A 25,401-nucleotide genomic window follows, 5' to 3' on the forward strand; every position below is an offset into this window, starting at 1 on the left:
AGGGGACTTTTGTGGAGGTCAGGGCTGTCAGGGGGCTAACTACCTGACTGTAGCCCTTGATGAACCTCCGGTAGAAATTTGCAAAACCGAGGAACTGTTGTAGCTTCCTACGGTTCGTTGGTTGGGGCCAATCTCTCACCGCCGCAACCTTGGCCGGATCAGGGGCGACGGAGTTGGAGGAGATGATGAACCCCAAGAAGGACAAAGAAGTGTGGTGGAACTCACACTTCTTGCCCTTCACAAACAGCCAGTTCTCCAACAACCGCTGTAGGACCTGACGTACATGCTTGACATGGGTCTCAGGATCCGGAGAAAAGATGAGTATATCGTCTAGATATACGAAGACAAACCGATGCAGGAAGTCCCGCAAGACGTCATTAACCAATGCTTGGAACGTCGCGGGCGCCTTGGTGAGGCCGAACGGCATGACCAGGTACTCAAAGTGACCTAACGGGGTGTTAAATGCCGTCTTCCACTCGTCTCCCTCCCAGATCCGAACCAGGTGATAAGCATTCCTAAGATCAAATTTCTTGAAAATTTGGGCTCCATGCAGGGGCGTGAACACTGAATCCAACAGAAGTAACGGGTATCGGTTGCGAACCGTGATCTCGTTCAGCCCTCTGTAATCAATGCATGGACGGAGTCCGCCGTCCTTCCTGCCCACAAAAAAGAAACCAGCACCCATCGGGGAGGTGGAGTTCCGGATCAACCCGGCAGCTAACGAGTCCCGGATGTAGGTCTCCATTGATTCGCGTTCCGGACGTGAGAGGTTGTACAGCCTGCTGGATGGGTACTCAGCGCCCGGTATCAAATCAATGGCACAATCGTACGGACGGTGCGGGGGCAGCGTGAGCGCCAGATCCTTGCTGAAGACGTCAGCAAGGTCGTGGTACTCGGCCGGCACAGCCGTCAGATTGGGGGGGACTGAAACCTCCTCCTTAGCAGTCACACTGGGTGGAACCGAGGATCCTAAACACTCCCGGTGGCAGGTTTCGCTCCACTGAACCACAACCCCAGACAGCCAATCAATCCGGGGATTGTGTTTTAACACCCATGGAAAACCCAAAATCACTCGGGAGGTAGAAGGTGTTACATAAAACACAATCTCCTCCCTGTGATTCCCAGACACCACCAATGTCACTGGCTGTGTCTGGTGTGTGATTAGTGGAAGAAGGGTGCCATCTAGCGCCCGCACTGACAATGGTGACGGTAAGGCCACTAGAGGGAGCCCAACCTCCTCTGCCCATCTGCTATCCAGCAGATTCCCCTCCGACCCCGTGTCCACCAGTGCTGGGGCGTGAAGGGTTAGATCCCCACTCAGGATCGTGACTGGGATTTGTGCAGATCGTCGGGGTTTCCCCACGTGGGTGTTGTGACCCACCCTTAGCCCAGTCTCTAAGGACGAGTGCTGTTGTTTTGACCGTTTGGGGCATTCTCTCTGTGTGTGCTCGGTAGAGCTGCAGAGAAAACACTCTCCACGGATCAGCCTCCTTTGTCTCTGATCTGATCGTTTTTTGGCCCTGCTCGTTTCCATAGCAACGTCAGCAGGGGGAGGTGTTGTCACGTGGAGAGCCCTGGCAGTGGAGCGTGGGGAAGTCGGCTTCCTTTCGGACCTGGGAGGAAGAGGGACGGCTTGTGCCTGGCCACGCCCCTCGTCTCGTTCCCGTCGGTGTTCCGTTAATCGGTTGTCTAACCGTATAACCAGGTCGATAAGCCCATCTAAATCCCGCGGCTCGTCCTTCGCCACCAGGTGCTCCTTAAGGACCAGAGACAGTCCGTTTACAAAGGCGGCGCGGAGCGCAACAGCATTCCAGCCGGCTCGCGCTGCCGCGATGCGGAAGTCGACTGCATACTTCGCTGCGCTCCGACGCCCCTGCCGTATCGACAGCAGCACACTTGAAGCGGTCTCGCCTCTATGAGGGTGGTCGAACACCTGTCGGAACTCCCTCACAAACTCAGTATAAACCGTTAGGAGCTGTGAATTCTGCTCCCAAAGCGCCGTAGTCCAGGCGCGTGCCTCTCCTCGAAGCAAATTGATCACATAAGCCACCCGGCTGGCGTCTGCTGCGTACATGACGGGACGCTGTGAAAAGACGAGCGAGCACTGCATCAAGAAGTCCGCGCACATCTCCACACAGCCTCCGTACGGCTCCGGAGGACTTATGTATGCTTCAGGGGAAGGTGGGGGGGTTCGTTGAACGACCAGCAGAATGTCTGTTTCTGGCACACGGTCAGCAGGAGAAGGTGCTGCAGCAGCGCCCTGAGCACGCGCTTCCACCTGGGCGGTGAGAGCCTCCATCCTACGATTGAGAACACTGCTCTGCTCGGTAACTAAGTCCAACCGAGCGGTAAAGGCAGTTAAGATGTGCTGCAGCTCACCCAACACGCCTCCTGCTGGCGCCTGTGCACCCCGCTCTTCCATTGGCTGTTCAAGCGATGGTTGACGCCCCTCTGGATCCATGACGCTGGCCGAGAAATCCTGTTGTGAAAGTGTCGTGACACGGACCCACAACAGGGGGCGTTAATGAACGGACAATGGATAAGCCAAAAAGTAACAATTTAATGTTGTGAATCACACAACGATGTACAGACAATAACAATACAGTGACTGTCAATCATACACCAGGTGACGTGTGGGCAAGCTCGACGATAGAAGACGCCTGGCGAGAGAAAAGCCGGATCCACACAGCTTCCACCGCCAACGGAGCTGAAGAACACCGGAGCCGCCAAGCCCTGCGCCCCAGGTGGCCGCTGTCTTCAGCAGTCAGACCCGGTACTGCTGGCAGAGAACAGAGACAGTCCAGATGAGTGTGAGGTCGCACACTCAGTAATCCCACAGTCTGTATTCAGTAAAGGAGGGAGAACCTCCACCTCCAATCACACACTCGCACAGCTCCTGTCTAACCACTTATCTGGTTGGAGTGTGAAGCGAAGCCGTCACTGATCACACCAAACGCCAATCCCACAGATAAGGCAATCACCACAGGAAAACGGCTGCAACAGAAGTTCAGACTATTACACAAGGTTTTTGTTCAGCAGAGAAAATTACCTGATAGGTAGTTGATTTCTCGGCGAGGAGGTGGAGTCGCAGTCCGGCCTTTATGGAGATGGTGATGAGTTGGCTGAGTGACAGCTGGTGCTGATGAAGAGTGACAGCTGTCACTCCCAGTGGCTCCGGCGCCCTCTCGTGCTTGAAGCCCACACTCCAAGCAGGGCGCCATCTGGTGGTGGTGGGCCAGCAGTACCTCCTCTTCAGCGGCCCACACAACACTAATCTCCCCACTAAGCTAATGGATTCCACACCCACATTTGTCATAAGCCTTGCAGGGTCTCTAATCACCTACTCTGTGGCCTGCTGTAAAATCCTAAAATTACCCTTCCTGTAGAGTCTATCTATGTTCGCAGGCAAGATGGCGGCGCCTTCCCCAGTAGGGTGAGGGCCATCCGGCATCAGCAAGCCACAGTGACCCCAGAACGAAGGCCAGTTATCAATAAAACTAAAGCCATGCTGTCTACAAAATTGCACCAGCTACCTATTTAATGATGTCAGCCTGCTAAAAGCCTCATCATTACCCCGGAAGGGGAGGGAACCAGAGACGATTAATTGATCAATCAATCAATCAATTTTTTTTTTATATAGCGCCAAATCACAACAAACAGTTGCCCCAAGGCGCTTTATATTGTAAGGCAAGGCCATACAATAATGATGTAAAACCCCAACGGTCAAAACGACCCCCTGTGAGCAAGCACTTGGCTACAGTGGGAAGGAAAAACTCCCTTTTAACAGGAAGAAACCTCCAGCAGAACCAGGCTCAGGGAGGGGCAGTCTTCTGCTGGGACTGGTTGGGGCTGAGGGAGAGAACCAGGAAAAAGACATGCTGTGGAGGGGAGCAGAGATCGATCACTAATGATTAAATGCAGAGTGGTGCATACAGAGCAAAAAGAGAAAGAAACAGTGCATCATGGGAACCCCCCAGCAGTCTACGTCTATAGCAGCATAACTAAGGGATGGTTCAGGGTCACCTGATCCAGCCCTAACTATAAGCTTTAGCAAAAAGGAAAGTTTTAAGCCTAATCTTAAAAGTAGAGAGGGTGTCTGTCTCCCTGATCTGAATTGGGAGCTGGTTCCACAGGAGAGGAGCCTGAAAGCTGAAGGCTCTGCCTCCCATTCTACTCTTACAAACCCTAGGAACTACAAGTAAGCCTGCAGTCTGAGAGCGAAGCGCTCTATTGGGGTGATATGGTACTACGAGGTCCCTAAGATAAGATGGGACCTGATTATTCAAAACCTTATAAGTAAGAAGAAGAATTTTAAATTCTATTCTAGAATTAACAGGAAGCCAATGAAGAGAGGCCAATATGGGTGAGATATGCTCTCTCCTTCTAGTCCCCGTCAGCACTCTAGCTGCAGCATTTTGAATTAACTGAAGGCTTTTTAGGGAACTTTTAGGACAACCTGATAATAATGAATTACAATAGTCCAGCCTAGAGGAAATAAATGCATGAATTAGTTTTTCAGCATCACTCTGAGACAAGACCTTTCTGATTTTAGAGATATTGCGTAAATGCAAAAAAGCAGTCCTACATATTTGTTTAATATGCGCTTTGAATGACATATCCTGATCAAAAATGACTCCAAGATTTCTCACAGTATTACTAGAGGTCAGGGTAATGCCATCCAGAGTAAGGATCTGGTTAGACACCATGTTTCTAAGATTTGTGGGGCCAAGAACAATAACTTCAGTTTTATCTGAGTTTAAAAGCAGGAAATTAGAGGTCATCCATGTCTTTATGTCTGTAAGACAATCCTGCAGTTTAGCTAATTGGTGTGTGTCCTCTGGCTTCATGGATAGATAAAGCTGGGTATCATCTGCGTAACAATGAAAATTTAAGCAATACCGAAGCATTAAATAATGGTAGGGCTTCCTTGAGCAGCCTGGTAGGAATGGGGTCTAATAAACATGTTGATGGTTTGGATGAAGTAACTAATGAAAATAACTCAGACAGAACAATCGGAGAGAAAGAGTCTAACCAAATACCGGCATCACTGAAAGCAGCCAAAGATAACGATACGTCTTTGGGATGGTTATGAGTAATTTTTTCTCTAATAGTTAAAATTTTGTTAGCAAAGAAAGTCATGAACTCATTACTAGTTAAAGATAATGGAATACTCAGCTCAATAGAGCTCTGACTCTTTGTCAGCCTGGCTACAGTGCTGAAAAGAAACCTGGGGTTGTTCTTATTTTCTTCAATTAGTGATGAGTAGAAAGATGTCCTAGCTTTACGGAGGGCTTTTTTATAGAGCAACAGACTCTTTTTCCAGGCTAAGTGAAGATCTTCTAAATTAGTGAGACGCCATTTCCTCTCCAACTTACGGGTTATCTGCTTTAAGCTACGAGTTTGAGAGTTATACCATGGAGTCAGACACTTCTGATTTAAAGCTCTCTTTTTCAGAGGAGCTACAGCATCCAAAGTTGTCTTCAATGAGGATGTAAAACTATTGACGAGATACTCTATCTCCCTTACAGAGTTTAGGTAGCTACTCTGCACTGTGTTGTTATATGGCATTAGAGAACATAAAGAAGGAATCATATCCTTAAACCTAGTTACAGCGCTTTCTGAAAGACTTCTAGTGTAATGAAACTTATTCCCTACTGCTGGGTAGTCCATCAGAGTAAATGTAAATGTTATTAAAAAATGATCAGACAGAAGGGAGTTTTCAGGGAATACTGTTAAGTCTTCTATTTCCATACCATAAGTCAGAACAAGATCTAAGATATGATTAAAGTGGTGGGTGGACTCATTTACTTTTTGAGCAAAGCCAATAGAGTCTAATAATAGATTAAATGCAGTGTTGAGGCTGTCATTCTCAGCATCTGTGTGGATGTTAAAATCGCCCACTATAATTATCTTATCTGAGCTAAGCACTAAGTCAGACAAAAGGTCTGAAAATTCACAGAGAAACTCACAGTAACGACCAGGTGGACGATAGATAATAACAAATAAAACTGGTTTTTGGGACTTCCAATTTGGATGGACAAGACTAAGAGACAAGCTTTCAAATGAATTAAAGCTCTGTCTGGGTTTTTGATTAATTAATAAGCTGGAATGGAAGATTGCTGCTAATCCACCGCCCCGGCCCGTGCTACGAGCATTCTGACAGTTAGTGTGACTCGGGGGTGTTGACTCATTTAAACTAACATATTCATCCTGCTGTAACCAGGTTTCTGTTAGGCAGAATAAATCAATATGTTGATCAATTATTATATCATTTACCAACAGGGACTTAGAAGAGAGAGACCTAATGTTTAATAGACCACATTTAACTGTTTTAGTCTGTGGTGCAGTAGAAGGTGCTATATTATTTTTTCTTTTTGAATTTTTATGCTTAAATAGATTTTTGCTGGTTATTGGTAGTCTGGGAGCAGGCACCGTCTCTACGGGGATGGGGTAATGAGGGGATGGCAGGGGGAGAGAAGCTGCAGAGAGGTGTGTAAGACTACAACTCTGCTTCCTGGTCCCAACCCTGGATAGTCACGGTTTGGAGGATTTAAGAAAATTAGCCAGATTTCTAGAAATGAGAGCTGCTCCATCCAAAGTGGGATGGATGCCGTCTCTCCTAACAAGACCAGGTTTTCCCCAGAAGCTTTGCCAATTATCTATGAAGCCCACCTCATTTTTTGGACACCACTCAGACAGCCAGCAATTCAAGGAGAACATGCGGCTAAACATGTCACTCCCGGTCCGATTGGGGAGGGGCCCAGAGAAAACTACAGAGTCCGACATTGTTTTTGCAAAGTTACACACCGATTTAATGTTAATTTTAGTGACCTCCGATTGGCGTAACCGGGTGTCATTACTGCCGACGTGAATTACAATCTTACCAAATTTACGCTTAGCCTTAACCAGCAGTTTCAAATTTCCTTCAATGTCGCCTGCTCTGGCCCCCGGAAGACAATTGACTATGGTTGCTGGTGTCGCTAACTTCACATTTCTCAAAACAGAGTCGCCAATAACCAGAGTTTGATCCTCGGCGGGTGTGTCGTCGAGTGGGGAAAAACGGTTAGAAATGTGAACGGGTTGGCGGTGTACACGGGGCTTCTGTTTAGGGCTACGCTTCCTCCTCACAGTCACCCAGTCAGCCTGCTTTCCCGGCTGCTCGGGATCTGCCAGAGGGGAACTAACGGCGGCTAAGCTACCTTGGTCCGCACCGACTACAGGGGCCTGGCTAGCTGTAGAATTTTCCACGGTGCGGAGCCGAGTCTCCAATTCGCCCAGCCTGGCCTCCAAAGCTACGAATAAGCTACACTTATTACAAGTACCATTACTGCTAAAGGAGGCCGAGGAATAACTAAACATTTCACACCCAGAGCAGAAAAGTGTGGGAGAGACAGGAGAAGCCGCCATGCTAAATCGGCTAAGAGCTAGTAGCTACGCTAAGCTAGCGGATTCCTAAAAACACGCAAAGTGAATAATGTGTAAATAATTTAGAGGTGATTCAGCAGAATGAGTGCTTCAGTTAAGGCACGTAAAGATTACACTGGGAAACAAATCGTAATCTAGATAACTAGATCAATCTAACTGCGCAGATTAAACAGCTAACAGATACAGAAAAACACCGCTGTGCTCCGGAACAGGAAGTGATACAATACCGCAGTGAGAGCCAACCACCAGTAGAGGCAAGCAAGAGCTCCTGGCAGCTATTTCCACTATTTCCAATTGATGCCGACACATCTTTCTAGCAAGGTCACAAGTCCTCTCTATGTCCATTTTTGTGACCTCAGAGTGCTTCATCCTGACATCATTGGCACCTACAAATCACCTAGTGGACATTTACCATTAATGCAGGTACAATAGAATTTTACCAAGAGCTCTAGCAGTGTTAAATTTGGTATGTGGCACCTGAAAGCTTCTGAAAGATTAAAAAAAACCACGTCCTATTACAATTTGTGATGCATTCCAGAACATTCTTCTAGAGAACAGATCACATATGGCAGGCAGGAAATATGAGATGTTTCAGTTTCTATCGTTGCATCTTACCATACGTATAAAGGAAAGGCTTTTCTGTTGCAGATCAGTCTGAAACTAACCATGGTTAGTAATCTATATACACTACATAAAGGTCTATGTCTGTCTGCCTGTCTGTCTGTCCAGGATAAACTCCCAAACTATAATATGTAGCCCTAAAAACTATATATATTCTGAATCCTCATGACATGGGGAACAAACTGGTACCATTTTTTAAAAAGTTGAACTGAAAATTACCACCAAAACAGCCAGCTGTGGGTATGACCAGACAGATTCAAATTTCCAGCCCTGTATACGAGGTCTGTTAGAAAAGTATCCGACCTTTTTATTTTTTGCAAAAACCATATGGATTTGAATCACGTTTGATTGCATCAGCCAAGCTTGAACCTTCGTGCGCAAGCGTGAGTTTTTTCACGCCTGTCAGTTGCGTCATTCGCCTGTGAGCATGCTTTGAGTGAGCACTGGTCCACCCCCCTCGTCGGATTTTCATTGTAAGGAAAATGTCTGAACGGCTGGAGCAGCGCTGCATCAAATTTTTCCAGAAACCGTGAGAGACAGCCAGGTGGACACCATTCGGAAAATTCAGATGGCTTTCAGGGACGATTTTATGGGCATCACACAGATTAAGGAGTGTTACAGCTGGTTTAAAGATGGCGCACAATGGCGGAGGGCACGCCACGCTCTGAGCGGTGATCGACAGGCTGAAACGACCAGATCATTTCCAAACTGAATGCTGTGTTGATCCGGGACGTCGTCTGACTACCAGAGAAATGGCAGAAAAGGTGAACATCAGCACTTTTCCGGCACATTCCACTGTTAAAGGAGATTTTGTGATGAAAACAGGAGTGGAGGAATTCACCACGGAGCCGCTAATGGCATGGAACAAAAGCACCTCCATGTTGGTCTCACAGGACACATGACATGCCCAGATCTTCGACAATTTCTCGGATATTCACTCGACTGACAAGCCACCCCAATGCCGTCTGAGTCTTCCGAATGGTGGAAGAGCTGGGCATGTCCCGTGAGACTTCCAACATGGAGGTGCTTTTTGTTCTGCGCCATTACGCGGCTTCGTCCTGACGCGCGAATTCCGCTGCACGTCTTTCATTACAAAATCTCCTGTAACAGTGTAATGTGCCGAAAAAGTGCTATGTCCACCTCTCTTGCCATTTCTCTGGTAGTCAGACGATGTCCAGCATTAACACAGCCTTCACTTTGAAAATGATCTGGTCGTTTCAGCCTGTCAATGGCTGCTCAAAGCGCGGTGCACCATCAACCGCTGTGGGCCATCTTTAATCCAGTTTTAATGCTCCTTAATCTGTGTGATGCTCATAGGATCAAATCAAATCAAATCAATTTTATTTTTATAGCGCCAAATCACAACAAACAGTTGCCCCAAGGCGCCTTATATTGTAAGGTGCCTTCTTCACCGAAAGCCATCTGAATTTTCCGAATGGTTTCCACCTGGCTGTCTCTGTCTCAGTTTCTGAAAAAATTTTGATGCAGCAAAGCGGCAGTCGCTCGGCCATTTTCCTGACAATGAAAATCCGCCGAGGGGGCTGGACCACTCCTCCCACAAAGCATGCTCACAGGCGAATGCCGCAACCAACAGGCGTGAAAAACCTCACGCATGCGCATGAAGGTTCAAGCTTGGCTGATGCAATCACACGTGATTCAAATCCATATGGTTTTTGCAAAAGGTCGGATAGTTTTCTAACAGACCTCGTATGTGTTGGCCATCTGTTTATTTAATCCCTTTCTACAGCCCACTCAGCACAGCACAGCCACATCACACTCAGCAAAACAACAACATGCTTAGGCTGAGGCTGTGAGTATGACCAGGCAGATTCAAATTTCCAGCCCTGTATATGTGTTGGCCATCTCTGTTTATTTAATCCCTTCCTTCAGCTCGTTTATGTTCTCAACTGTTAAGCACCTGGCTGTCCTGTACAATCCAGTTATCCTTCCTGTCTGAATACATTCTTTTTATGTTTGTAAAATTGCAGTGTAAAAACAGTCAAATACACCACTACCTCAATTTTGATTCATCGATATTTATATTTACTGTTACCTACCTTTTGTGTGTAATTTTGTTATAAATTTGACTGCAAAACAAAGTCTGCATGAAGGACTTCAAATGTGTTTGTCTTTTAACCAAGTATTTTCCACTTAGTTAGACAAACTTTAGCCCATTAACTATTATATTTATAAGACATCAGCATTACAAAAACAAATGTTGGGCAGTTGTTTTGATTAAAAGGATTGGCATTTGGCTTATGTCTAAAACAGGTTAACCCGGGCAGCGCCGGGTACCCCAGCTAGTATATCATATATAATGTTACAAAAAGGGAAGTAACAGTTTCAGATTGAAGGAAAAGATATACAGGAATTGTACCTTATTTCTGGGAATTCATCAACAACCCATGTGTCGCAGCGTAAAAATGTGCTAATCTTCTACAAATCTCTAAGTTGAAGGACAGACGGACTTCAAAAGTATTACAACCCCTGGCAAAAATTATGGAATCACCAGCCTCGGAGGATGTTCATTCAGTTGTTTTATTTTGTAGAAAAAAAGCAGATCACAGACATGACACAAAACTAAAGTCATTTCAAATGGCAACTTTCTGGCTTTAAGAAACACTATAAGAAATCAAGAAAAAAAGATTGTGGCAGTCAGTAACGGTTACTTTTTTAGACCAAGCAGAGGAAAAAAATATGGAATCACTCAATTCTGAGGAAAAAATTATGGAATCACCCTGTAAATTTTCATCCCCAAAACTAGGAGGAACGAATGAGGAACGAATGAGGAACGAATGGGAGGAAACTGGAGTCAACGTCTGTGACCGAACTGTAAGAAACCGCCTAAAGGAAATGGGATTTACATACAGAAAAGCTAAACAAAAGCCATTATTAACACCTAAACAGAAAAAAAACAAGGTTACAATGGGCTAAGGAAAAGCAGTCGTGGACTGTGGATGACTGGATCAAAGTCATATTCAGTGATGAATCTCGAATCTGCACTGGGCAAGGTGATGATGCTGGAACTTTTGTTTGGTGCCGTTCCAATGAGATTTATAAAGATGACTGCCTGAAGAGAACATGTAAATTTCCACAGTCATTGATGATATGGGGCTGCATGTCAGGTAAAGGCACTGGGGAGATGGCTGTCATTACATCATCAATAAATGCACAAGTTTACGTTGATATTTTGGACAATTGAAAGGATGTTTGGGGATGATGAAATCATTTTTCAAGATGATAATGCATCTTGCCATAGAGCAAAAACTGCGAAAACATTCCTTGCAAAAAGACACATAGGGTCAATGTCATGGCATAGGGTCAATGTCAACGAGCAGATCTGATTTGATGCAGGTGTTAGTTTGGGGGATGAAAATTTACAGGGTGATTCCATAATTTTTTCCTCAGAATTGAGTGATTCCATATTTTTTTCCTCTGCTTGGTCTAAAAAAGTACTGCCACAATCTTTTTTTCTTGATTTCTTATAGTGTTTCTTAAAGCCAGAAAGTTGCCATTTGAAATGACTTTAGTTTTGTGTCATGTCTGTGATCTGCTTTTTTTCTACAAAATTAAACAACTGAATGAACATCCTCTGAGGCCGGTGATTCCATAATTTTTGCCAGGGGTTGTATATGTTACTGGTTCATGCATAGTAACCTGAAGCTTGACAGAATACAAACCTATGACAGGGGCGGCAGTGATGGGTGAGGTTACTGTGGTGGATGGTCCAATGGTGGTGATGATGGTGGCTTGACTGGTACGAAGAGAAGGTGTAATTCCTGCAGATGAAATGATGGTGTTACCAGTTGCAATATGTTCTCCTGTAATGCTGCACAAAGAAACTTATCAAACTAGATTAAACTTATCACATTAGAATAATGTTTCCGTCAACCGGAACACTGTAAATTTACAGTGGTTGCTAAAGATCAGAGACTTCGTCAAGGCAAAAGTGGACTCAGTGATTTAGTTTTACACAGAATTGCAGCTCATATCTATAACTGTCCATCACACTGAATTGTTAAAAAGGGAACGCAGTCTTCAAAGAACCACACGAGTGGCTTTCACGCTTGAGTCATTTCACTAAAAATCACATTTTCCATGTTCCAAAACACATCATTGTCCATTCTTTGGACTGATTGAACCTTCCTTCTGTTTACCATCAGCACACAATCAACATGAACAGCTCAACAACAAGCTGTAGAAAAACATTTAAAACTGTGTGATAGATATTTTAACCTCATGTTGGCTTAAAAAAGTTATGACTTTTATTAAATAGTAAAGTAGATGAAAGTTGGTACAACATCCTTGAATAAAATGGGAAACATCCCCGTCCTGAATTGCTAGTGACGACAACGCAAATTTGCCAATAAACATAAAGTGATGTTCAATGTAACTGATTTGCTATTTCTGATATATTAAAAAGACTTGAGTATATTTTTGAAGTACTAAATGAAACCAGTGCCTGACTATGTGGTGAGGATACATCATTCCACCATGTCTGCAGAAAATGGGTACAATGTACTTAAACCAAAGCCAGTACTGGCATTTAGTATTCATGAATGGACGTCTTTGGTCTGGTGAAGCTTTAACTAATGTACCTTATGTTAAGACACATCTTCTCAGACTGAATAAATTAGTTCTCAGCAGCATTTCATAAGAATGGCGCTAATTTTACTGGCAGGCCTACCTCCTGAAGCTGTTGCTGAGGGACTAGGGTTGGTAGACTGTCCAGTGGGAGATGGAGTACTAGCACCTGGGGGAGTGATGGGAGGGACAGAGCTGGAGTTGGAGGTGACAACAGGTGGAGATGGTGGGGATCCAGAAACAACAGTGGTCATCTCTGTTCTATTGGTTGTTTCTGTGGTGACAGACACTGTGGTAGATGAGGGTGTAGTCGTGGACAGGGTGAACTCAGGAGTGGTGTTGGTAGAATGTGTCGTTTCAGTCGGAACAACAGCTGTAGAGTTTTCTGGACCTGCCGTACTCAACATTGTGCCATTGTTTTGTTTTGTTGTTGTTGCAGTTGTTGGGTGCTTGCTGGTCAGTGCTGTGTTGGTCATGGTTGTGTGATTGCCAAGTGTAGTTGTGTGATTGGTTGTGGGGCCAATTCTAGTTGTGTGATTAACTGTTGGGGTAATCACAGTTGTGTAAGTGCTGCTTGGTGCTGGTGTAGTTGTGTGATTGCTGGTTGGAGTAATCATAGTTGTATGATTGGCAAAATCAGTTGTGTGATTGATTGCTGGGGTAAACATAGTTGTCTGATTCTCAGTTGGTACAGTCATAGTTGTCTGATTCTCAGTTGGTACAGTCATAGCTGTGTGATTCTCAGTTGGTACAGTCATAGTTGTCTGATTCCCAGTTGGTACATTCATAGTTGTGTGATTGCCTGCTGAAGAAGTCATAGTTGTGTGATTCTCAGTTGGTACAGTCATAGTTGTCTGATTCTCAGTTGGTACAGTCATAGTTGTGTGATTCTCAGTTGGTACAGTCATAGTTGTGTGATTCTCAGTTGGTACATTCATAGTTGTCTGATTCTCAGTTGGTACAGTCATAGTTGTGTGATTCTCAGTTGGTACATTCATAGTTGTGTGATTCTCAGTTGGTACATTCATAGTTGTCTGATTCTCAGTTGGTACAGTCATAGTTGTGTGATTCTCAGTTGGTACAGTCATAGTTGTGTGATTCTCAGTTGGTACATTCATAGTTGTGTGATTCTCAGTTGGTACATTCATAGTTGTCTGATTCTCAGTTGGTACAGTCATAGTTGTGTGATTCTCAGTTGGTACAGTCATAGTTGTGTGATTCTCAGTTGGTACATTCATAGTTGTCTGATTCTCAGTTGGTACAGTCATAGTTGTGTGATTCTCAGTTGGTACATTCATAGTTGTGTGATTCTCAGTTGGTACATTCATAGTTGTCTGATTCTCAGTTGGTACAGTCATAGTTGTCTGATTCTCAGTTGGTACAGTCATAGCTGTGTGATTCTCAGGTGGTACAGTCATAGTTGTGTGATTCTCAGTTGGTACAGTCATAGTTGTGTGATTCTCAGGTGGTACAGTCATAGTTGTGTGATTCTCAGTTGGTACAGTCATAGCTGTGTGATTCTCAGGTGGTACAGTCATAGTTGTGTGATTCTCAGTTGGTACAGTCATAGTTGTCTGATTCTCAGTTGGTACAGTCATAGCTGTGTGATTCTCAGTTGGTACAGTCATAGTTGTCTGATTCTCAGTTGGTACAGTCATAGCTGTCTGATTCTCAGTTGGTACAGTCATAGTTGTGTGATTGCCTGTTGAAGCAGTCGTTGTTTGCTTGACAAAAGGAGTTGTGTAATTGATTGTTGAGGTAAATGTAGGTGTGGCGGTTGCATCTACGTCAGGCTGGTTTGTACCAGTGGGTGGAGTTGCTGGTGAAGAAACATGAGAGTCAGTCAAGGAGCTGTTCTCAGTCACAGCCTCGGTGGATGGATATGAAGAAGGCCCTGTTGTGTACGTCGTGGATGCAGTCACGGATGTAGATTTGGTCGTGACAGTCGGAGCAGTTGTGAAACTGATATTGAAGTTGCTGGTTGAGGGTGGGTCAAATACTGAGGTGGTGGTGTGTCCCTCAGTGGTGTTACTATTAGGCGTAGTATTCTCTGTCACTGTCATTCCTGTAAAAAAAAAAAAACACAAAAAATATTGTTTGTGGGATTTCACATCTATGATGACAGCAACAACACCAACAATTACAAGTATTTACAGTCAACAGCATTCCTATATAGTAGTTAGAGCTGAAACAATTTCTGTGTATTCTGGAGTTTTTACTAGTTTGCGAGGTCTGCGACTTATACTCAGGCGCAACTTACATCCCAAAAAATCATGCATTTGTTATTCATAATAATAATAGTAGTAATAATAATAATAATAATAATATTTCTAATACTATTTATATGGGACTTTCACAGGAATCAAAGCACTAAACAAAAACAAAAATTCTAATAATAAAAGAATGCCAACAATAAGAAGAACACTTCAACAATGCACAAAAATCCCTAATTAATGAACTGACAATACTGAAAAAAGATGCAATTTATATACTCCAGTGCAATTTATATGCCAGTCCATTTTATATATGGGTTTTTCCTCTTCAAGAAGAATGTTTTAACAGGTGTGAATTATACCCTGGAAAATACTGTAGTTAACATAACTGACAAAATCAGGAATCAAAAATCGCCCATCCAAAAACATTAATTAGCTGGTTAGCTTCGGCTTGCTGAAGTGCCGCTTGCATTCTAAATAAATAATGTGCTGATTATATTCATTCTAGTTGAGCGAAAAGGTGACCCCTAAAACATCTAAGAATAAGAACCTGGTTTGTAATATTACGGAAGTCTTTCTTAAATAAAAACATGGTCTCGTATTTGTCTTAACGTGTGGCGTTGTGATGCATGTTCCCCAACATAGAAACCAAACATCAAACCTCAAGTCTTTGATAACAGCTGTACCTCAGTTTCTCATCTGGGTATTGTTGGAGGTTTTCCCGCCTCCCAGTAGTTTGATGTGAACTCAGAAGACTTCAATTTTAGATATCATATTGAAAGATGCCTTCAATGAACAGAGAGTTGCTACGACAGCTTGTAAACTGCCCTCACCTCGCCCTCTACCTATGGTTTCCGTCTGCACTCGATTCCGCACCCAGATGGGTGGGCTGTTGCCCTCAGCGTGGATCAGTAAAGTTACGTGATTGGTTGAAAAATGTCGCATTTGACATTTATATGCAGTGACTGCTTGCGCTGTGTGTACACGGTGTGTGTAAAAGTAAAACTGTGTTTTGTCTGTGTAGTGTGGTAAACAAAAGAATAGTATGCATCATGGCCTCCCAGAGAAGATATGAAGTTATCAAATAGACCGAGAACATGGCCATGAGACATACTGCCCAGCAGTATTTTAAAAAAAATGTCTGATTTTATTTTTCCCTTCATATTTTAACATTCATTTACTAAACCCGTATCTCACAAAGCTGTGAATGCTGACAAACATAGAGACTTTTGGGTTTCATCAGGGTTCGTAAAAGGATTCAGTTTGCATTTTTTAGGGTCACAACCACTGTTTCTTGTCACAAATAAATTTTGAATCTATTTAAAATTTCTTAGCAACTTTTTTTCCGCAAAAACTTGCAAACGCTTGTAAAACAATTGCATGTTGTAAATGGTTGCAGTGCATGCTAGCAACCACTCTCTGATCCAAACTATCTTCCTTTTCTTCTTTGTCTTCCTCTTCTTTCATTCTCTTCTGCAGCAGCAGCCAGATGAAGCAATTCTTTCTCAAGGGCAGCAGCACGTTGGGCATCTTCATCATGACATAAAATAATTTCCATATTCTGGAAATCCATGTTTTATATCTTCTACAGGCAAGTCTTCTGATCTCTTCTCTCCCATAGTGGTCAAGAGAAATCTGAATGCTGGGGAGGGACTGACTGGCCTGACATTCATCAGGAGTTGGAAAAATGTCCCAAATGTTCCCAAACAGTGGGAAATATTTTCTAATCATCGGAAACACTGTTGCAAACATATGCTAACAGCTGTAAATGTTCACCTATTGTTATTCACTTTAGCAAGCATTCGTGCTCATCTCGCTTACTGTCGCTAAACTTTGCTAATGACAGAGGCGAACTCTGATCTTCGCCAACAAAGTTGGGCAGAAACTGCAATGTCCATCAGCATTCGCTGCTCGATGAGATGCTAACTAGCCGTACATAACGAGAAGCTGACTTGTTTCAAATAATGTCCAATAATGAAGTCCAGAATTGTGGTAAATAACAGTATTTTATCATGACTCTTTAAAAAGTTATGACAAAAAGTGACCATAAGTAGGCTCCAGTGACCTTAAAAGAGCCTCGGGATCACGTGTTTATTTGTGGAGCAGTACAGTTTGAAGTCATTGTTTTAAAAACACACATATTTATTCTTGGCTCATTTAGATTAGGACTTAATGGATTAAACTTCTTTGACCACGAGAAATGAAGATTAATGTAAAACCTCTTAAATCAGATCTAGCTGGTCCTGCCGTGTTTCCTGCAGCTCTGTTTGCCATCTCAAAAGATATCTACGTGTCTCTACAAGAAAGCAACATCGAGGTGAAATATGTCTCACCATATTTCACAAGCACCTTGAACTTACATACTTTGCATTCCATTTTAATGTTCAACACGCTTTTTCCTTTTTGTGTTTTTGTAGAATGTCACACTCTGATGACATTCTGAGTGTGTAGTGATGCTGTTTAGGACCATAATACATGAAGTGTTGTGAAAGTGTCGTGACACGGACCCACAACAGGGGGCGTTAATGAACGGACAATGGATAAGCCAAAAGTAACAATTTAATGTTGTGAATCGCACAACGACGTACAGACAATAACAATATGGTGGACTGTCAATTATACACAAAGTGACGTGTGGGCAGGCTCGACGATAGAAGACGCCTGGCGAGAGAAGAGCCGGATCCCACACAGCTTCCACCACCAACGGAGCTGAAGAACACCAGAGCCGCCAAGCCCTGCGCCCCAGGTGGCCGCTGTCTTCAGCAGTCAGACCCGGTACTGCTGGCAGAGAACAAAGACAGTCCTGATGAGTGTGAGTTCGCACACTCAGTAATCCCACAGTCTGTATACGGTTAGGAGGGAAAACCTCCACCTCCAATCACACACTCGTACAGCTCCTGTGAAACCACTTATCTGGTTGGGGTGTGAGGCGAAGCCGTCGCAATCCACATCGAACGCCAATACAACAGATAAGGACACCATCACAGGAAAACGGCTGCAAATGAGAAGTTCAGACTATTACATAAGATTTTGTTCAGCAGAGAAAATTACCTGAATGGTAGCTGATTTCTCGGCGAGGAAGTGGAGCGGCCTTTATGGTGATGGTGATGAGATGAATGAGTGACAGCTGGTGCTGAGGATGAGTGACAGCTGTCACTCCCAGTGGCTCCGGCGCCCTCTCGTGCTTGAAGCCCGCACTCCAAGCAGGGCGCCATCTGGTGGTGGTGGGCCAGCAGTACCTCCTCTTCAGCGGCCCACACAACATGAAGTGCAGAACATGCAGTGTTAAAATGTACTGATTCCTTGAAACCTTTGAAGGAACCTACACTAATCTTGGTCATCACATCAAGTGATTCCACCAACACTGTCTGAGGAGTATCCTCTGCATCAGGTGGAAAGACCTGAAGCCAAGCTGCAGAGCATCGAGTATGTCATCATCAAGAACCAGCTCCAGTGGGAGGGTCACATCATTTGAATGGATGACAAGCCACACAGGAGTGGAAGTCTTCAAAAAAACGAGGATGAACAACACAGAGGAGAAGAGGAGAAAGAGGAAAGAGAGAGAGCAAGATCCTGACTGACAGCAGAACGTCCCACAGAAACCACATGTAGCGTCTGTCAGAAACAGTTCACGTCAAGACTGGGCCTCTTTAGTCATCTCCAGGTCCACCATCCCTGTCTGGGAATTGATCAAAAAACCATTTTCCACATCGCTGAGTGATTGCCACGACAACGACACAAATATTATATATCAACCGCTTCTGCAGCGCAAGCCCAATTTGAAGCTTGAACCAATGAAGCATTGCTTCGATCTGCTGCTTCGTTGGTACTTTGATTCACTTCAGAAGCGGCAACTCTGCTTCTTATCCCCTCTCAAAGCCATTAAAATATGTCAATCGTGAGTCACTTTTGTGCAGATTAAAGTGACTAACTGGGACTCACGTCTTGTTGCAGTCAAGAAATGAGAATAGTTCTCCGTTCAGTTGGCACAGCTCCAAACACTGCTCTGCTCTCTGAGACGAGTTAGAGTCCGGTCTGAATTAATAACTTCAAAGCAAATCGCCACTTTAAATAAAATTACACCTCTTTTCAAACGTTGTAATTTTGACAGTAATCTACAGACTAAAACGTTTTTTTTTCCTCCCAAAATGAGACGTCCTGCCTTCTTTATGATTTCCATTGATGCTGACGTGCAGCACAGCAGCTGTAAGAGCTCAGCTCAGATGTATGGAGTGACATTCATGTCAATAATGTCTGAAAGGAAATGCTTTTGACAAAAACTACAGATTTTGTTTATTTCTATTTATGTCCAGAGATCAAAGATCCACTATGCAAAGTTTATTTATGTCCAGAGTTTAAGGATTTTTACTTTAAGACTCAATAAAATGTTGTTAACATAGAAAACCTGTAAAGCCTACTTTTAGTACAGAGAAAATTCACAAGAGGTATCGATAAGGGAATCGATAAGGAATCAGATTGATAAGCGGAATCGATAATGGTATCAATATCGATAAAATCTTATCAATACCCATCCCTAGTGTGGAGTTTGCATGTTTTCTTCATGTATACGTGGCTTCCCTTCGGGTGCTCCAGCTTCCTCCCACTTCCAAAAGACATGGAGGTTAGGTGAACTGGGAACTCAGAGTGTCTGTCTGTCTAAATATGTGTTGGTCATAGACTGCTGACTGTATCAAATCCTCAAATAAACACAAAAGATCCATCCATCCATCTATTTTCTTCCGCTTTATCTGGAGTCGGGTCGCGGGGGCAGCAGCTCAAGCAAAGCCGCCCAGACCTCCCGATCCACACACACTTCCCCCAGCTCCTCCGGGGGAACCCCAAGGTGTTCCCAAGCCAGCCGAGAGATGTAGTCCTTCCAGTGTGTCCTGGATCTTCCCCGGGGCCTCCTCCCAATGGGATGTGCCCGGAATACCTCTCCAGTGAGGCGTCCAGGGGGCATTCGGAAAAGATGCCCGAGCCACCTCAACTGACTCCTTTCGACGTGGAGGAGCAGCGGCTTGACTCCGAGCTCCTCCCAAGTGATCCTCCTCTCGGGGATGTTGTCGGGCGGTGGAAGGAATACTTCGAGGATCTCCTCAATCCCATCGTCACGTCTTCTGAAGAGGAAGCAGAGACTGGGGACTCAGAGGCGGTCTCATCCATTACCCAGGCCGAAGTCACCGAGGTGGTTAGAAAGCTCCTCAGTGGCAAGGCTCCTGGGGTGGATGAAATCCGTCCTGAATACCTTAAGTCTCTGGAGGTTGTGGGACAGTCTTGGATGACATGCCTCTGCAACATCGCGTGGCGGTCGGGGACAGTGTCTCTGGATTGGCAGACCGGGGTGGTGGTCCCTCTGTTTAAGAAGGGGGACTGGAGGGTGTGTTCCAACTATAGGGGGATCACACTGCTCAGCCTCCCTGGTAAGGTCTATTCCAGAGTACTGGAGAGGAGAATTCGACGGATAGTCGAACCTCAGATCCAGGAGGAGCAGTGTGGTTTTCGTCCTGGTCGTGGCACACTGGACCAGCTCTACACGCTCCATCAGGTGCTCGAGGGTTCATGGGAGTTCGCCCAACCAGTCCACATATGTGTTGTGGATCTGGAGAAGGCGTTCGACCGTGTCCCTCGGGGCACCCTGTGGGGGATGCTCCGGAAGTACGGGGTCCGGGGTCCTTTGCTAAGGGCTATCCGGTCCCTGTATGACCGCAGCAGGAACTTGGTTCGCATTGCCAGTAGTAAGTCAAACCTGTTTCCAGTGCATGTTGGCCTCCGCCAGGGCTGCCCTTTGTCACCGGTTCTGTTCATTATTTTTATGGACAGAATTTCTAGGGTGTAGAGGGGCTCTGGTTTGGGAACCACAGAATCTCGTCTCTGCTGTTTGCAGACGATGTGGTTCTGTTGGCTTCGTCAAATCAGGACCTTCAGCGTGCACTAGGGCGGTTTGCAGCCGAGTGTGAAGCGTCCGGGATGAAAATCAGCACCTCCAAACCCGAGGCCATGGTTCTCGACCGGAAAAAGGTGCTTTGCCCTCTTCAGGTCAGTGGAGTGTCCTTGCCTCAAGTGGAGGAGTTTAAGTATCTCGGGGTCTTGTTCATGAGTGAGGGACGGATGGAGCGTGAGATCGATAGATGGATCGGTGCAGCATCTGCAGTGATGCGGTCACTGTATCGGACCGTCGTGGTGAAGAGAGCTGAGTAGGGGGGCAAAGCTCTCGATTTACCGATCGATCTACGTTCCGATCCTCACCTATGGTCATGAGATTTGGCTCATGACCGAAAGAACGAGATCGCGAGTACAAGCGGCCTAGATGAGTCTTCTCCGCAGGGTGGCTGGGCACTCCCTTAGAGATAAACAGAAAAGACCAACAACTAAACACAAAACATGACAGCGGGACAGATGGGTGGATGGACAGGGTGATTCTTATGAGGGTTATAATTATAAAAGAGCTAATCTGTGGGACATTTGCTACGGGAAGCTGAACACTAGGATTTAGGGAGTAGTTTTGTACTTGAGCTCCAATAAAGGTGTGTCCCATTAAGTTATTCTTTTTCTTCATTGAAACTGCGGGCAGCAGCAGTTTCGGTTGAGGGCGCACGGCTGTAGATTAGCGAGGCGTGTGCTACTTGTGGACTACAGGCTGGGTGACACAGTGTACCTTCAGGGAAAGGCTGTGGAAGCCCTGACACATGCACAGCAAAAACCTAAAGTCAACAGTGATAAAATTTAACAGCAACACCAGTCATGATGGTATGGACTCAAACAGTCATATCAGCTGAATACGTGTTTGAAGAAAGAGCGTTCTTATCACTTTTTCATGACTGGCTGCTCTAATGTAATGCTGGGAGATCTCATACCATTAACAAAGAAAATAAAAAAATAATCTGACTTTTCTCAAAGAATTTTCCATCAAAAATACTGTAACTATTGCAGTACCCGTAGGAAGTTTGGATTACTATAGAAAGCTAGATTTGGGAGCTAGATTTCTCATGGACGGTCGTATGAGGCTGTGTTTGAAGGTGGGATGTACAAAGAGGTGTACTTTTGTTATATTATATTACTGTTTTAATATAGTATTTCATAATGTTTAAAAATGTTTTATTAATTATATGAAAATAAAAGGATTCCAATTAAACAGGTTATCGGAAGGGACTCAGAAAAAATTAAACAGAAGATTTAGAATATTTGACAAAGCAAATCCTCAGTATACCACCTCCTGAACACAGTTTATTTAAACTTGAACTTACAGCAACCCCCAGCAGCCCCAACCAGTCCCAGCAGAAGACTGCCCCTCCCTGAGCCTGGTTCTGCTGGAGGTTTCTTCCTGTTAAAAGGGAGTTTTTCCTTCCCACTGTAGCCAAGTGCTTGCTCACAGGGGGTCGTTTTGACCGTTGGGGTTTTACATAATTATTGTATGGCCTTGCCTTACAATATAAAGCGCCTTGGGGCAACTGTTTGTTGTGATTTGGCGCTATAAAAAAAAAAATTGATTGATTGATTGAAACGTTGTACAAATTGTGGGAAAATATAAGATTTCATTCAGCTTATGTACTTACTGAAACATTGGACAAATAGTGGGAAATTTGATAGTGTTAGCAAAAAACAGATTTTAGTATTGTCAAGTTGAACTCAGTTGCAAGGAACACTGTCAGCGTGTGTGTCACAGTAAAAGTATTTGCTGTGATGCTGGCATTAAACATTTTATTGTGAAACGGTGCGAGCAACATGAACTATCTAATGTTGTTTAACTTTGCTACCAGTAACATCAGCAAGCCACGTTATCTTGGAAGTACGAATGTTACAATGTTAATCAAAATAAAAGTTTCAAAATAAAGGTTTTGAAAATTAATTTGCAAAATTTTCAGAATAATGCACATCACACAAGCTGACAAATAGAGATATGCCAACCACACACTTGCACTCACACAGACGCTTCTTGTTTTATAGATAGATTTCCTAATATGACAACTTTTCAGAAAATTTCCCAATTTTAAAATTAACACAAATTTTCCCTATTGTAGCTCATTTTTCAGTGAGCTAGGAAGTTCAAGATAGTTAAAAAATATACTGTATTTACAGAATATAAGTCGCGAATGTCAAAAAATAAGAAAAAACTATTTCTACGTATTTCTTCAAGCCCAAATGATCCAGACGAGGTGGAGCCTCTGAAGTTGGTCAATGGAAGTAAATGAACAATGCAGTAATGGAGGAGGCGACGTAGCGGTAATGGAGCTCAACTCTTTCTGGCGTTTTAGCATGAACATCGAAGATTTTACGCATTTGAAAAATTTTTCATAAAAACGACAGACATCAGCGTTACCTGAATGACACTGACTTAGCAACTTTTCACTCTCTGTCGACAAACACCGGCTAATCATCAGAGTGTGAATGGTCCTTAAATCCCAGGGCCTCCAGAACTAGTAACGTGACTTATACTATGGAATTATTAATCACTAATTATTAGATGCAACAACATTCTTCACTCTCATTATAAATATATATTTCATAAATGACAACTAATTATTTATGTGGAGAAAATATTGAAATAATCTAAAAATGATTCAGTCTCAAATGCAGCCCAATAACTCAAACCGCAAATCACCAATGACTAAGAAAAAGAAAGACGTTAATTGATGGGTTGACATTTTTAAGTAATGTCACATTTGTTGAAAGGTGATAGTAGGGCTGCAGCTATCAATTATTTTAGTAATCAAGTATTCTATCGATTATTCTGGCAATTAATTGAGTAATCGGATAAAAAGTACTTTTGCGGTTTTAAACATCATCAATAGTCTACAAAGCAATGGCACAATATTGCTGCGCCAATGTGTTGACATTTTGCTGAAATGGCGATGGGATATGGCTTTGTTTTGTTTTCTCCAACTTGTAAAATTTAACCATTTTTAAGTTTTTTTATATATATATATATATATATATATATATATATATATATATATATATATATATATATATATACACGAGGGTAGACTGAAAAGTTCTAAGGCTCCCCATGAAGGAGTAATGCATTAACTGCATTATAGTGAGCCTTAGAACTTTTCAGCCTGCCCTCGTATATATACGTATATATGTACCAAGGCCTGGTATATGTACTACAACGTTAAAAGAAGCTTCAAGGCGCAGAATTTGCCTCGATCATTTTTTGTAATCAAATTATTCGAGTTACTCCACTAATCGTTTCAGCCCTGGTTGATGTCATCACAATGAAAATACTTATTTCAAATGTTGTGGAGAGTGTTGAGGTATAAAACCTCGTGACTGTGGTGTATTAAGAAGCACATGGCGTATTTTACTGCAGCTATAAACACAGAAAATGACCCCCCACAGAGGGAACAAATTAACCCATCATTTGTATTACAACACATACACACACAACAGTTAAGTCTGATATGAAATTAGACTGACAGGGTCATTTACATGGTTTTTTGCTTTGCTCATAGTCTGGGAAATTTCTCCAACTGAAACCCTGTAACTGTCATAATAATAATAATAATAATAATAATAATATAATAACTCTTGATAGGCTGAGGCTTTTCTTTGACTTGGTGCAAATTGTAAAATAATACTGATAAATTTACTGAGGGAATTGTATGGTCTCATTAAATTCTAAATATAGAAATAGCAATGGTGTTTTTTGCTGGACACAGGGGGAAGTTATGGGCTTAAGTGGGGGAGGTGATGGTCTAGTGGTTAAGGTGTTGGGCTTGAGACCAGAAGATCCTGGGTTCAAATCCCCGCCTGACTGGAAAATCACTAAGGGCCCTTGGGCAAGGTCTTTAATCCCCTATTGCTCCCGGTGTGTAGTGAGCGCCTTGTATAGCAGCACCCTGACATCGGGGTGAATGTGAGGCATTATTGTAAAGCGCTTTGAGTGTCTCATGCAGATGGAAAAGTGCTATATAAATGCAGTCCATTTAAGTGTAATTGTGGCACACAAGAATGTAGAATGTCTGTTTAACTAGAACAAACAGCTTCTGCTTCAATGTCATTTCCCCGATAATCTTTACTTCTACCACAAAAGGTTGAATGCTACTTCTCTGTTTACATACGTGCCTGTTAGCATAATGACTGGCTGAGCAAACCTGAAACAGGTACTTGCTACAGATCATGGATTTAAATAAAAAATAAAAAATAAGTGACCCATGCAAGCCTTCATTTTTCATTTGATTGTAAGTCTTGGTGCAACAGTATATTTAACCATTTATAAATCTTTACTTGATTTTTCTTCAGTAATTCATTTCATTTTCTATATTGACTTATCCTTGACATTTTGGAGTCTAACTCTGTGCACACTGGTCCAGTGATGGTATACACCCTGAACAGGTCACTGGCCAACATCAGAGCGAATACAGTTCAACAGTGCTGTAGTCGAGTCCACCTCCCCTGAGGCCTGGGTCTCCAAGGCCAAGGACAAGACAAGTCACAACAACTCAAGGCCAAGGCCAAATCCAAGGCTGAGTATTATAAGTCTATCACAGTTGTCGTGGCTTGTTCCCATAGACTCGTGTATAATTTTACACCACAGCCAAGTGATTCGGACACG

At 43.6% G+C, this 25,401-nt stretch overlaps 1 protein-coding gene across 1 annotated transcript in view; it reads right to left on the reverse strand.

Moving 5' to 3' along the window:
• si:ch211-198m17.1 (mucin-2) overlaps window positions 1-25,401 on the reverse strand; it is a 56,861-nt gene that overhangs the window by 20,382 nt on the left and 11,078 nt on the right. Inside the window, exons 2-4 of the mRNA XM_034190823.1 lie at window positions 13,379-14,695; window positions 12,734-13,318; window positions 11,727-11,825 (exon numbers count right to left, since the gene is read on the reverse strand). Of these exons, the coding sequence (XP_034046714.1) occupies window positions 11,727-11,825; window positions 12,734-13,318; window positions 13,379-14,695 (2,001 nt within the window). The remainder of the gene's footprint in view (window positions 1-11,726; window positions 11,826-12,733; window positions 13,319-13,378; window positions 14,696-25,401) is intronic.

The sequence above is a fragment of the Thalassophryne amazonica genome, chromosome 16 (assembly GCF_902500255.1).
Source record: "Thalassophryne amazonica chromosome 16, fThaAma1.1, whole genome shotgun sequence".
NCBI lineage: Eukaryota > Metazoa > Chordata > Actinopteri > Batrachoidiformes > Batrachoididae > Thalassophryne > Thalassophryne amazonica.